Here is a 15,076-nt window from a genome sequence, read left to right as displayed (position 1 = left end):
ATGGAGGGGTTTTGGATGGGTTATTGAGCCACTTTGGAGGGGTGTTGGGCTGCAACACACACGAGGCCTTTACGGTTCCTCGGTTAACGGTTGGAGTATCAAATGGACTCCAAATGGCACGAAACTTGACAGGCGGTCTACTGGTGGTGTACCAAGGCCGCTTGGCAAATCTCGGTCCATTCCGAGATTGTTTAACAACCGCTCACAGAAAAAGGCAAAAAGGGGCGCCAGAGGACGTAGGAGTGCCGGATTGCAAAACGACAACGGGAAAAATGCTCGGATGCATGAGACGAATACGTATGCAAATGAGATGCACATGATATGAAATGCATGACATGGACAAAATGCAAAACGAAGATAAAACCCAACCACGAGGGAATAACATAACTTAGAGCCGAAAATGGCAAGAGTTGTAGTACAAATATGATAAATTACATCCGGGGTGTTACAGATTGCATCTTTTAGCAAAAAGAAAATTCTCCGATTGTCTTACGGTTACAGGCAGGAACACTATTGATGATTTTCTAACCTTTAGAAAACACGACCATGAAGGAGGACTCGAAACATTATTGCGTAAACAGACATTATTCGATGGATAGCATGAACATACCACATCAAACAGTACATCCTGCTTATTTATCTTATTTATTTATTTCTATTTTGGCAGGCACGTGTTTTAAGGGTAGACTTCAATGATGGACCGATATCCAAGCATTGGAGTGATCTTGTAGTCCTTGAAGCCGGCCTCAAAGAGAATCTTCCTCCACTGATGCTCGTCTCGATCGGTCCCGTCAACACGCATCATGAAGACATCATACAGAACCTGCATCTCCTTGAGAAGAACTTCGTCCCGCGACACCCCGGAGCCTATCACGACGTCGATGATTATCACCTTCCCTCCGACGCTTCTACCGGTTGTTATGGCTTCTTTGCACCGTCGTAGCACCTTGACGGCATCTTCGTCTTGCCACAAGCACATAACCCACTGGAGAAAAGGAAGAAGACGCACACGTGCGTATGTAATAGTTGAACGACCCCGTCAAAAAAGAAGTTGGAGGAAGAAAGAATACACATGTTCTACATACGTGTACATTACCTTGAGTAGAACAACGTCGGCAGGTGGCACGTACTCAAACAAATCGCCGGCGACAAACTGGACGTTTTCGATGGCAGGCGCCCCTGCGATCGCGTGAGGGAGATCAAGCACGGTGCAGTTGATGTGGGGGAACGCCTTGGCGATGGCTTCCGCCGCGGCACCATGGGCACCGCCGGCGTCGACGAGGGAGCTCACGCCCTCGAAGATGCCGCGGTGCTCCTTGAGGACGACCTCCATGACGAGGCGGCTATCGGCGGCCACACCGACGTTGTACTCCCCGCGCGTGTCCATCCTTGCTACCATCTCATCTCGCGTGCACCCATGCGCCACCTCGAAGAGCGTGCGAGCAGACGCCCGCTCGTCGGTGAACCACTCCGCTATGCTGCAGAGAGCGGTCACGTACGACGGGTCCAAAAACAAACGCACGATGGGAGACTGGTTGTAGTCCCCGACGAGGACGTGGGAGACAGGGGTGAGCTTGTAGCGCACGTCATTGGCATCGGCGTGGCGGCCTTGGTCGACGGAGAAGATGCCGAAGGTGGTGAGGACGCGCATGAGCCGACGGAGGTGGGAAAGCTTCGCTGGTTGGACCCTGGTCTCAGTGGCAACTTCGGACAAGGTGGCGGCACCTCCGCGGCGGTGGATGGCGTCGGAGATGCGTAGGTCCACGGTGGCCTTGAGCGCCGCGGACCTGACAAACGCCATGGCGTGGTGGTAGAGCTCAAGCTGAGCTTGTAGTGCCATGATATATGTTCTGTGCCAAGAACTCTGCTATGCTCCTCAGGTACTTATAGACTTGTACAGTAAGCCTTGCGTGTAGGAGTGTCTAGCTAGGAAAATGATTGTGCATGCATGGTCTATCTACCTGGATCTGGATGGATGTGTCTTTCGGGACTCTGGACGTGGATATAGTGGCACGTCGGAGACACGCGCGTGCCTTTCGGCCGCTCCAGCCAACACCGCCGATCGCTGGTGCTCCAAGGTGGACCGATGAACTCAATCTTTGTGTGAGTCCTACCTCATCCCTTCCTTTTTTTCTGAGCGGTTGGATCTGTTTTTTCATCCATCCTTCTGCATGCATGCAACCCGCACCGCAAGCATTCGCCGGAGCCTGTTTCTGGCGTGGAGCGTGGCAAGAGAAGGTACACACACAAGAAAAGGAAAACTAACCATGTGACATATGTGGTAAGCAATTCAAACCAATTCAAAAGAAAAGGAAAACTAAAGTACACAAAAAATCATTTTTTATTTTGCGAGTGAAATAGGGAGAAGATTTCTAAAAAAAATATGAAACATGGACCTCAATGTAGGTCCGTTGGCTATATACTTAAATCGATTGAACATTTTTATATTTTCAACCGACGACTATGAAATACAGTAGGAAACAGTCAATTTGTACATGTCATCGTTCGACCAACAATTCGATATTTTCTTAATAATATATGAACCCCGGGCTTTACCGCTCGACATATACATTTTTTGATGAATTTAACCGATACAAGCATATATTGTATTGTGCCGGTAAAAAGCATACACATTAGGAATCTGCAAGAAAATGTAAGGCTGGTCCGGACGGATACATGGGATTTGAGGGTATTGTTGGATTGAAAACTTTAAATTCTGTTGCCCTGTGAGGTAGCGTTAGTGTTAGTTTTGCCACCTGGTCCCATCGAAAATAAAAATGTTCTGCTTGCTGGTGGTTTGGGCGATTTAACTCTGCTGTGTACCCTTTTTTTTTCGCAAAAATAACCTCGTCTGTCACGCCGGTGACCGGACACGCACCCGCCGGACGCTATCGATCGTGTCGTCTAGCATCACATGCAATGTTAGGCGTGTCGCTGCTGTTGGAGTTCCCTCATCCATTCGATAAACTATGTCCCATCATTTCTATATACTATGATTCATACCCTGTACCCTATATGATTAGATGAAATTTTTATCCGCAAAGAGAAAAAAAGAGTTCCCTCAACCACCTACATCCTGAACCATCTCCTCTATAATTGACGCAACAACCGCTCATTATCAAGGGAAGGATCCTCACCCTGGGTGATATATACTCCTCCTCTTTGAATCACGGGCCACACTGCAGCAGCACCACTTGAAGCAGAGACAATGAAGCTGCAAACCCAACTACTCCTCTTGGCTTCCATCACCGCAGCGCTGATCATGAGCTGCGGCGTCCTCGCCGGCACCACCCACGCGATACCGGTGCCCACGCTACGCGGCATCGAGGACGACGACGTGGGCTTCGCGGAGCGCGAGGAGGCGGCGTACCCGCGGAGGAGGGTGCTTTACGGCGACCAGTACATCAGCTACAAAGGGGTGCAGGCGAGCAGGCCGGCGTGCTCCGGCTCCTGCGCTGGCCGGGGGCAGCCCTACACCGGTAGCGGCTGCCAGGCCATCTTCGGCTGCCGCGGCCGTTAATTTTCTAGAAGCTACTACCATTCCTATTTGCCTCCCTGGTCAAGAAGCTGCGGGGAGATTATGAAATGTGGTTATCGTATAAGCTCAAGTGGTTATACATGTATTTGTGTTGTTGTATTTGTATGTAATGTTTGGTGCACAATAATGTGTTTGGATCCGATGCAAAAAAGTAAAAAAAAAATGTGTTTGGATGAATTTAAGCAAGAAAAATGTTTTTTTGTTATTGGTTTCTAGGAGCTAGGCCTCCATGGCTCATCCAAGAAGCTAATTCAGGAATCATCTCGCAGCCACCTCGCCAATTAATCAATCGATTAGTTGATATCTTGAATCTCTTCTTCCTTTTTTGAATCTCTTCTTCCCTTGCACGGTTGCATCTCCTTGGACTTGTGTTGCTACTCTCATCTCTCCTGCTGCTTCTGATGCTTCCCTCGTCTGAGTCGTCTCTGCTAGAGCTTCCCTATCCACCTACCCATGTCGACGTGGCAGAGCACGAAGTAGTTTTCATAGGAATACTCCTATATAAGGCTCGGTACGGACCATGATCGGTATCTCTATAGTCTTTAGTCTTTACACAGTCGACTCATCGCAACTCATCGCAGTACACCTCATTCCTCATACGATCTTACAGCCTCTTCGTACCCACAAATCCTAGTTCTCGTACAAGACTAGAGCAATCAATCCAGATAAGCAGAAAGTACAGATAAGCGTTTTCTAGGAGGAGAGATGGGGGGGGGGGGGGGGGGGGGGGGGGGGAGGAGGCCGCCTGAGGGGATCGGTCTCTCACCGCCGGCGCCCCAATCCGCGCCGCATCTCAGCGCTGGGGGGTCACACCTGATCCCATCGAGATCTCCTACTTCACCTGCGGCGGCGCCGTTGGAGAGAAAGGAGGGGTCTACGGGATCGGGAGGGGGCCGTGGTGAGCCGAGGCGTGAGATCGGGCGGGAGGAGCGCCGGTGGTCGCAATGGCGAGTCTCGTTCTCTCTCGTGATGGATCCGGGTGTGTGGATCGAAGGGCGGCTTCGATTCACCCCTCATTCAAGATGGGTGGTTCTTCTCGATCTGGAGAATGACGTCCTCGCCGGCGATTATCTTCCAGTCGGAGATGTGATTGAGGTAGGTCTTCAATTCAAGCTTGATGATTATAACATAGTTGTTGGCGAGTATGTGCAGATAAACCTACGTTCGAAGGCATCCGAGGTGATTGATCTGACGGAGCCGATTCAGGCAAGACTGGGAGGACGTTTTTGGGTGCTTCTGGAGAGCGACGACGAAGATCAAGCGGAGTGTGTCCCCTCCAGAGTCATGGCTTTGCCGGCTGTCGGGCCGTTGCCGGAGCCCATGATTAAGATCGTTCGACGTCGCTCAAATTTTGAAAACTCCAAGCCGACTACGAAGCCCTGGATCGGACCGATCCCTAAGGTAAGTAGAGAACCTATGACCTTGTCTCAATTTTTGCCGGATGATTGGACTTTGGTGACGCGAAAGAAGAGGGGAAAGATTGGCCGGCCGCCGCCGCCGCCAAGATCGCCGGTGGCGAGTTCGGGCACTGTTCGTGCGGCCAGACGGGCTTCGCCGCTGATCAGAGGGATCAACGAGATCCGTGCCGACAGGTCTCGCCGTTTGAATTCGATATTGGGCCTCAGTGGCCCCGATCAGGCATCGGGAGACGTGGGCCGGCCTGCCGATGGGTATGAGGCCCATCGCGCGGCAGATCCACCTGGGCCGTTAACTGGGTGTGTGGCCCAGCCTAACGAGGATTCTGTGGGGGCGACCGTATAATCCCTGCATGCGTGCGATCGATCTCCAGGTCACGTACGTTCGGCCGCCGTCGTTGTGCCCTAGTTTGCGCAGGGGAGGCACGCCGGGGTTTCACCGCTGTGGCCCGGGGAGAGCGGCGCGCATTCCTCCTCTTGGGTCCATGGCAGGCCGCGGGGCTGCGGCGCCGCCCGCTAAGAAGCAGCCGGCCGCTGCTGCTGTTGGTCGGGGTGGGGCTGCTCCGCAGCCGGGCGGTGCGGCACTGCCGCCGGCGGTGAGCGCGGGGCGCGGGGCCCTGGGGCAGCCTGGCCAGAGGCCGCCGGCGGGCGGTGGTGTGCCGCCGGGCACCCAGGGTCGCGGCGTTGGCCTTGTGGGCGCTCGGCCACCGGGGCAAGTACCCATCCATGCTACGGCCGGAAGAGGCGGGCTCAGGCCTCCGGCATCGGGTGCGGCATCTGTGGCTCAGCCGGCGGCGGGTCATGGTGGGCCCCGGCCTCAGGCGCCGGGCGTTGCCGGTGTGGTTCCGGCTGGCCGTGGTGGAGGGCCTCGGTCTTCTGGGGGCGTGCCATTGCCGTCGAGCAATCAGCCTCGGGCCGCACCTCCGCCCCATCACGTTGCGAGGCCGGCGCAAAACCGGTCAGGTCCAACTCAGACAAGATAGTATTCTACCAATAGAGAGCCCACTGATCCGCCCCGAGGCCAGTGGGGGATGACGGGTATGATGCGTATGGTGAGGGACGGCATCGTGGTTCCTCGTCCACGGGAGGAGGTCGTGGCCATGCCTGGCAGAGTGATGGGTCTGCCGACAGACCGTTTCTCGGCCCTCCAGGCGGATTTGTTGAAGGAGCCACAGGCCCAGACTACCGTCAGAGAGGAGGCTATCGGGGTCATCGTGGTGGTCGGGGAGGGGGCCGTGGGAGGTTTCGTCGCCCGCCTCCGCCTAAGGCAGTTGTTGAGCACATGGCGTCAGCACTGGAGGCCGATCACGCGTCCACTGATCTTCCTTCCCAGGCGATGGAGGTGGTGACTGCCTTGGCCAGTGTTGAGGTTCCTGCGACTGGGACTGTGGCAGAGGTTACTGACAGGTCGGATGCTGAGAGGGCGTCCAAGTATGCACGCAAGAAGGAAAAGATGCTTTGCTATCATTGTGGGGAGAAGGGCCACTTTATTGCTGAGTGCATGGCCGAGCTGTGTGAGCCGTGTGGCAAGCCGGCACATGCCTCGGGGGAGTGCCAGTTCTTGCGTGACCAGGCTCCGTCGCTGACTTTGTATGGAGTCTACTGTGCTAAGCTTATGTTCTCTGAGTCACCGGCTGCGCGAGAGATTCCGGAGGAGACCCAGAGTTTGACCACCGGGGTTGTGAAAGCTACCCAGGGCGAGGTGACTAAGGCTCAGATCGTGTGGAGGCTTCAGGAGCTGGCTCCGGGGGACTTTCGGTGGGAGCTGGTTGGTCTCGAGGAAAAGGTTTTTAAGGTTGATTTCCCCACGGTGGATGACTTGCAGCGGCTGTTGAGCTTTGGTTTGTGTAGAGTTCCTGGCACTTCGTGCATTCTGGAGTTTCACGAGTGGAAGAAGGTGGAGCCTAAGGGAAAGCCGCTTACGCAGGTCTGGTTGCGGTTTGTAGGGGCCCCGTCTAAGCCTTTGCAGGATGTTCGAGTTGTGGCCAGTTTGGGTATGATGGTTGGGAAGACGGAGAGAGTTGATATGGCTTTTACCCGGGCTCATGGGGTGGCCCAGCTTTTAGTCAGTATTCTGGATATTGAGTTCGTGCCTGATGTGGTCAACTGGACTTATAGGGGAGAGGTGTTCCCCGCTCGAGATTGAGTTTGAGGACCCTGATCTGTTTGCTGATGCAGTTAATGGGAATGATGTTGATATGCACGAGGGAGACGGCGGTGCGGGAGCCAATGGGGCACAGACTGATGAGTCCACACGAGAGGGGTCTAACAGCTCTCGCCCAAATGCTCAGTTGCCCAGGGATGGGACCGGGGTTGAGCCGGCAGCATCACCTTCGGTGCCTATGACTTCGTTGCGGTTTGGGTCCTTTGATCCAGCATCTGCGCCGCCCAGACTTTGGAGTGACCGGGTAGACTCTGATGATATGTTTGAGCGCACGCTTCCTCTGTTGGAGTTTGAGGGAGCTGGCGGTTCTGTGCCTGGACGCTTGGTGAGGGCCCCATCGGTGAGGACTCTGGATGGAGTTGGGGTGGGGGAGCCGGAGGTTGCTTCTCTTTCCCTTGTTCCTCCTGTGGTCGAGGCTCCGGTGCGGTTTGCTGAGGCTGAGCTGGTGTTGGAGGGAGGGGGTTCGGGGCAGGAGGCCTTGACTTCCCCCCTCCATTTCCCTACGCCGGTGAGGTCGGCCACGTTGGAGTCGGCCAGCGCCAGGGGAGGGAGCCCGAGGCAGGCGGCCTCGGCTCCCGCTACTCCGGTTGTAGCGGCGACGCCTGCGCCAACAGCGGTGTTGGGAGGGGGGCTGGGGCAGGTGGCCCTGGCCCCTCCTTCGTCCCAGGCGGTCAGGAGGACCGTCTCTCCTTCGCCGACGGCTCTTCCGTTTGCGCCGGCGGGTGGGGCGGGAGGAGGGCGCGGGCAGGCGGCCCACGTTATCCCCTCTCCGTTTGTACCCGTGGCCACGGACCCCGGCGTGGGTGAGGGAGTCCTGAATTAGGGGGTGTCCGGATGGCCGGACTATACCTTCAGCTGGACTCCAGGACTATGAAGATACAAGACTGAAGACTCCGTCCCGTGTCCGGAAGGGACTTTTCCTTGGCGTGGAAGGCAAGCTTGGCGATACAGATATGAAGATCTCCTACCATTGTAACCGACTCTATGTAACCCTAACCCTATTCGGTGTCTATATATACCGGAGGGTTTTAGTCCGTAGGACAACATACACATCAACAATCATACCGTTGGCTTGCTTCTAGGGTTTAGCCTCTCTGATCTCGTGGTAGATCAACTCTTATAATACCCATACCATCAATATTAATCAAGCAGGACGTAGGGTTTTACCTCCATCGAGAGGGCCCGAACCTGGGTAAAACTTCGTGTCCCCTGCCTCCTGTTACCATCTGGCATAGACGCACAGTTCGGGACCCCCTACCCGAGATCCGCCGGTTTTGACACCGACATTGGTGCTTTCATTGATAGTTCCTTTGTGCCGTCGCCGTCAGGCCCGATGGCTCCTACGATCTTCAACAGCGATGCAGTCCAGGGTGAGACCTTTCTCCCCGGACAAATCTTCGTCTTCGGCGGCTTCGCACTGCGGGCCAATTCACTTGGCCATCTGGAGCAGATCGAAAGCTACGCCCCTGGCCGTCAGGTCAGATTCGGAAGTTTTAACTACATGGCTGACATCCGCGGTGACTTGATCTTCGACGGATTCGAGCCACTGCCGAGCACGCCGCACTGTCCCGACGAGCATGATCTAGCTCTGCCACTGAACAGTGCCCTGGAGGCCGCACCCGCATCGGCTCCGGTCCCTAATTCGGAGCCAACTGCGCCGATCGAGGATGGGCGGTTGGACGCCACCTCGGGGGCTGCGATCCCAACGGCGATTGAGCCGAACACCAGCCCCGCACTCCGCGAGACTCATGACTCCAAGGAGCCGGACTCCTTTTCGGACTCCGAACCCTCCGCGCCCCGGCCTATCGAATCCGATTGGGCGCCGATCATGGAGTTCACTGCTGCGGACATCTTTCAGCACTCGCCTTTCGGCGATATCCTGAAGTCACTGAAGTCTCTCTCTTTATCAGGAGAGCCCTGGCCGGACTGCGGCTAGCGAGGTTGGAATTCGGACGATGAAGAAATTCAGAGCCCACCCACCACCCACTTTGTAGCCATTGTCGACGACTTAACCGACATGCTCGACTTCGACTACAAAGACATCGACGGTATGGACGCCGATGAAGGAGATAATGAAGAACCAGCACCTACTAGGCCCTGGAAAGCCACCTCGTCGTATGACATATACATGATGGACATCCCAAATGAGGGAGATGGCGATGGAACAACGGAGGATGACCCCTCCAAGAAACAGCCTAAGCGCCGATGTCAGCGGCGCCGCTCAAAATCCCGCCAAAACAAACACGGTGATTCCAGCACGGGAGATAATAACACTCCGGAAAGCGCCGAAGAAAACCCCCTCCAGCAAGATTTAACACAGGAGGATGGAGAAACCAGCCCTCATGAGAGAGCGGTAGACAGAGAGGTCGAGGATGATAATTATATGCCTTCCTCCGAAGACGAGGCAAGCCTCGACGACGACGAATTCATCGTGCCAGAGGATCCCGTCGAGCAAGAGCGTTTTCAACGCAGGCTTATGGCCATGGCAAGAAGCCTCAAGAAAAAACAGCAACAACTCAGAGCTGATCAAGATTTGCTAGTTGATAGATGGACTGAAGTCCTTGCGGCCGAAGAGCATAAACTCGAACGCCCCTCCAAGAGCTACCCAAAGCGCAGGTTGCTACCCCAATTAGAGGAGGAAGCACTCGATGCGGCCGACCGGCCACCTCGTGGCCGCGACAGAGAGGCCTCTCGGCCCTCCACTCAAGCCGCACCCCGTACCAAGGCACGGGACTATGCGTCGGACTTACGAGATATGTTGGAGGACAAGGCTAAACAAACAAGATCGATCTACGGATCGCGTGGGCGCCCAACGGCTCGAGACGGCATCCGTCAAGCCGACCACAAATTCGGCAGGGCCGAGCACAGTAGACAAGGCTCACTGGAGCTACGTCATGATATAGCCCAGTACAGAGGCGCCGCACACCCACTCTGCTTCACAGACGAAATAATGGATCATCAAATCTCCGAGGGTTTCAAACCTGTAAACATTGAATCATATGATGGCACAACAGATCCTGTGGTATGGATTGAGGATTATCTCCTTCATATCCATATGGCCTGCGGCGACGATTTCAACGCCATCAAATACCTCCCACTCAAGCTTAAAGGACAAGCTCGACATTGGCTTAACAGCTTGCCAACATGATCAATCAGTTGTTGGGAGGACCTGGAAGCCGCATTCCTCGACAATTTCCAGGGCACCTATGTGCGACCCCCAGACACCGATGACCTAAGCCACGTAATTCAGCAGCCAGATGAATCGGCCAGGCAATTCTGGACACGGTTCTTAACAAAGAAAAATCAAATGGTCGACTGTCCGGACGCTGAGGCCCTAGCAGCCTTCAAGCACAATATCCGCGACGAGTGGCTAGCCCGGCACCTTGGACAGGAAAAGCCGAAATCTATGCCAGCACTCACGACACTCATGACCCGCTTTTGCGCGGGAGAAGACAGCTGGCTTGCTCGTAGAAACAATATAACCAAAAACCCTGGTAATTCGGACACCAGGGACAGTGGTGGCAGGTCGCGTCGAACCAAGCAGAAGCGCCGCATTAACGGCGACAATGCTGAGGATACGACAGTTAATGCCGGATTCAGAGGCTCTAAATCCGGTCAGCGGAAGAAGCCATTCAAAAGGAATCCTAGGGGCCCGTCCAGTTTGGACCGAATACTCGACCGCTTATGCCAGATACATGGCACCCCCGAAAAGCCGGCCAATCACACCAATAGGGATTGTTGGGTGTTCAAGCAGGCAGGCAAGCTAAACGCTGAAAACGAAGACAAGGGGCTGCAGAGCGATGACGACGAGGAGTCTCGGCCGCCGAACAACAGGGGACAGAAGGGTTTTCCCCCACAAGTGCGGACGGTGAACATGATATACGCAACCCACATCCCCAAGAGGGAGCGGAAGCGCACGTTAAGGGACGTATACGCGATAGAGCCAGTCGCCCCAAAGTTCAACCCATGGTCCTCCTGCCCGATCACCTTTGATCGAAGGGACCACCCCACTAGCACCCGTCACGGCGACTTCGCTGCATTGGTTCTAGACCCAATTATTGACGGATTTCATCTCACTAGAGTCCTTATGGACGGCGGCAGCAGCCTGAACCTGCTTTACCAGGATACAGTGCGGAAAATGGGCATAGATCCCTCGAGGATTAAGCCCACCAAAACGACCTTTAAAGGCGTAATACCAGGTGTAGAGGCCAACTGTACAGGCTCAGTCACACTTGAAGTGGTCTTCGGATCTCCGGATAATTTCCGAAGCGAGGAGTTAATCTTCGACATAGTCCCGTTTCGCAGTGGTTATCACGCACTGCTCGGGCGAACCGCATTCGCTAAGTTCAATGCGGTACCGCATTACGCATACCTTAAGCTCAAGATGCCATGCCCTCGAGGAGTAATTACGGTCAATGGAAACACCGAACGCTCCCTCCGAACAGAGGAGCACACGGCGGCCCTTGCGGCGGAAGTTCAAAGCAGCCTCTTTAGGCAGTTCTCCAGTCCGGCCACTAAACGACCAGACACCGTCAAACGCGCCCGGAGTAACCTACAACAAGACCGCCTGGCACGATCCGAGCAGGCGTAGCAATGCGGCCCCAACCCGAACCCTCGCAAAAAGGCGACGCCAGTACTTCGCGTACATAACTACGCTCTAGAGATACCATGGGCACAGGGGGAGGGGCACCACCACGGCACACCCGAAACACGGCTTAAACCGCACCAGGGGCTGCCGATTTTTTAAATTTTCTCTTACTTTCAGGACTCCACTCTTCGGAAGGCCTGTTCGGCAGTTCAGTTGCCGCACAAACGATGCAAGAACCAGGGAAGCAGCCAAGCCACGCCGCATTACGGAACTCCCAGGTGGTCTTTATCACGAGCAGTATACCTGTTTCGCACATTATTCCGCAGCTTGCCCCTGGAGCGGACATGTTACATAGTCCAACCTTTTGCTTATCGCATTATTTGTATCGTTCTGCTTTGATCGCAGCCCTTTTTAATAAACAATGCATAGCTTTTGTCTATTTTTGCATTACTTTTTTTATATATTTATATATGTTCCTTAACGACATGTTGCACCCGTACACTTTGGTACGGCCAAAATACGCCAGGGGCTTCCGTACCCCTCAACATGGTGTGAGAAGTTCGAACACTTTAACAAGTACGGCACCCCGAACTTATAGCATTATATGCATCGGCTCCGAATCATGTCTTGGGTCAATAGTTTGGTTTGCCCGGCTCCTATGTTTTGGTGCCTTACGTTCCGCTATATCGGCTAAGGTAGCACTAGGAGAACCACTGCGATTGTGCCCCGGTTGAGCTGGGTCGAGCACCTCAATGGAGAAAGCTAAAACTGACCGTCATGATGAGGCGAGAGCTGGTTGCTGTTCGAGAGGTTTTTTCGACTCCCTAAAGACTTATGCCACTTAGGGCGAGGAGCCGGCTCTATCCGGCCAAGGCATGGATAGCGCCCCGAATTCGGTCTTCCGAATACTAGGGGCTTCGCCCAAATTTAAAATTATAGAATTCTATGGCTAAGTGAGAGTGTTCACGCATTATAGTCCGATTGCCTCGTTTGACGGGCTGAGCGCCTCCCTCGAAGGACCCAAATATGGGAAAAAGAGCGCTCAGGTTTATCCCCGAACACCCCAGCACTAGCGGCAAGGGGGCAGAAGCCGACGACTCGCCATCTATCAGTATTGATAAATAGCCGCACAGAAGGTAATATTTTAAATTCAAACAGCATTTCCTAAGCGCATATGAACAAGTTTTCAGCGCACAGGACAAAACGAGCGAGTTTTACTCAAAAATTACATCCATAGAACATTCCTCCGCCACAAGGCGGGCACCCTTCAGAACATCCTTATAATAATTTTCGGGCTTACGATGCTCTTTCCCCGGCGGTGGCCCGTCCTTCACAAGCTTCTCAGCATCCAGCTTGCCACAGTGCACCTTCGCACGGGCAAGGGCCCTACGGACACCTTCAATGCAGACGGAGCGCTTGATGACCTCGAGCCTGGGACAGGCCTCCACCAGCCGCCGCACCAGTCCGAAATAGCTCCCAGGCTGAGCCTCTCCAGGCCACAGCCGAACTATGAGGCCCTTCATGGCTTGTTCGGCCGCCTTATGGAGCTCGACCAGTTGCTTCAACTGGTCGCTCAGGGGCACGGGGTGTCCGGCCTCAGCGTACTGAGAACAGAACACCTTCTCCGTCGAGCTGCCCTCCTCGGCTCGATAGAATGCGGCGGCATCAGATACACTTCGGGGAAGGTCTGCGAACACGCCCGGAGAACTCCGGATTCGGGTAAGTAACAAGTAACTCACGCTTATGTGTTTACTTTGCATAAAGAATGCCTTACCTGCCGCTATCTTCTTCACCTCATCCAACTCCTGGAGGGTCTTCTGGGATTCGGCCTTGGCAGACTTGGCACTTTCAGTAGCCGCCGCGAGCTCGGACGCTCGCGTCCTTGAGTCACGCTCCAAACTCTCATGTTTTTCCATGAGAGCCTGGAGCTCTTGCCGCACCCTGCCAACCTCGGGCTCATACTTTTCTCGCTCACGCGCTCCGCGGCAGACCTATTCTCGGCCTCGAGCAGCGCTTGCTTCAGGGTCGCCACCTCAGACGTGGCCCCTACAATAGCCATGATAATCCTGTCATTTTTTGCAATCGCAGCTTTTTATATATACATAAGGTATTTCCTACCTTCATTGTCCTCGAGCTGCTTCTTGGCACGTCCGAGCTCTTGCTCGGACCGCTCGAGGTTCTGCTTTAGCACTTCCACTTCCACAGTCAGTGCGGCGGATGCCAGTAGGGAAGCCTGCACACGCATATTGACTCTTTTTAGACTCCTGTGATTTTTTTATTTTATCCTCTATTCTACTTTTCTTTCCGAATGCCAAACAGAGATCCAGGGGCTACTGTCTATGCGGTAATGTTATTTACACATTCTTTACTTACCTCAAAGCCTGTTAAAAGGCTTGTACAAGCTTTAGTCAGTCCGCTCTTGGCGGACTGAACCTTCTGGATCACCACACTCATAATAGTGTGGTGCCCCTCGTCGATGGAGGCGCCTTGGAGAGCCTCCAACATATTGTCCGGCGCCTCCGGTTGGACGGAGGTCGCCGCTGCGGTGGGTTTGCTCCTCTTGGAAGGAGGTTCCCCGCCGGACTCTGGAACCTTTGAAGGTTCCGGAGCGGTGTCCGGCCTAGGGCCGGACTTGGAGCCCTGGGGGGTTTTGTCCCCTTTACTCCTGGAGTCCGGGAGGTCGCCTTGCGGCGCCTCCAGGACCACCTCCTCCCGGATTGGACCCTATTGGGACAACACTTCGGTGTCGTCCGTAGGGCGGGGGGAGGAAGCCGTCGGCAGCGAGTTCACGTCCGATGAGTCCAGTGAGCCGCTCGACGACGCGTCGAGCCGGTCTTTGGGTGGGCTGCATAAACATATTCGACATAAGGGAAAGCTGTGCAATAAACGAATACTATGAAATCACTCTGGTATCCGGATACTTACGATTTCGCCAGGGGCTTGGCCCTGGGCTGCCACTCCTCTTCACCATCGTCGGCTTTGGTGGAGTAGTCCGGAGGAGGGATTCTCCCCTTCTTGGACCCTTCGGCCTCCCTAGTTGGGGCGGTCTTCCTTTTCTTCCCTTCCCCTGCTGGAGGGGGAGGGGTCTCTTCTTCCTCCTCATCTTCGTGGGAGGAGTGCGTCTTGGATTCATCAGATGATGAATCCGACACCTCCGGGCGCCGGGCACTCTTTCGAGTCCCCGTGGCCTTCTTCTTGGCCTTCTTCTCCGGCACCACATAGGGTGCCGGAACCAGCAGCTTCGCCAATTGAGCGTCCGCTGGGCCTTCGGGCAAAGGAGACGGACAGTTGATCTGTCCGGACGTCACCTGCCAGTCCTGTCAAAGGAAAGGGAGCTTAGATCCTGCATGGAGTCAAACTATGAAACACTG

The 15,076-nt window shown here is 54.6% G+C and overlaps 2 protein-coding genes across 2 annotated transcripts; one reads left to right on the top strand and one right to left on the bottom strand.

The window, feature by feature from the left end:
- Positions 1-548: 548 nt before the first annotated feature.
- Positions 549-1,860, bottom strand: LOC125534490 (acetylserotonin O-methyltransferase 3-like). Its single transcript, XM_048697702.1, has 2 exons — positions 1,097-1,860; positions 549-985 (listed from the first exon to the last, which is right to left on the bottom strand). The coding sequence occupies exons 1-2, from the start codon at positions 1,838-1,840 to the stop codon at positions 677-679; spliced, it is 1,053 nt and encodes a 350-aa protein (XP_048553659.1). The 5' UTR covers positions 1,841-1,860; the 3' UTR covers positions 549-676.
- A 1,252-nt stretch (positions 1,861-3,112) lies between these two features.
- On the top strand, positions 3,113-3,754 carry LOC125534492 (uncharacterized). The gene has a single exon (XM_048697704.2). The coding sequence runs from the start codon at positions 3,209-3,211 to the stop codon at positions 3,518-3,520; it is 312 nt and encodes a 103-aa protein (XP_048553661.1). The 5' UTR covers positions 3,113-3,208; the 3' UTR covers positions 3,521-3,754.
- The last annotated feature ends 11,322 nt before the right edge of the window (positions 3,755-15,076 follow it).

The sequence above is a fragment of the Triticum urartu genome, chromosome 2A (assembly GCF_056163025.1).
Source record: "Triticum urartu cultivar PI428250 chromosome 2A, HENAU_Tu73, whole genome shotgun sequence".
NCBI classification, from domain to species: domain Eukaryota; kingdom Viridiplantae; phylum Streptophyta; class Magnoliopsida; order Poales; family Poaceae; genus Triticum; species Triticum urartu.
Note: the sequence above shows the minus strand (reverse complement) of the source record. Positions and strands in the feature narration are given on the sequence as shown.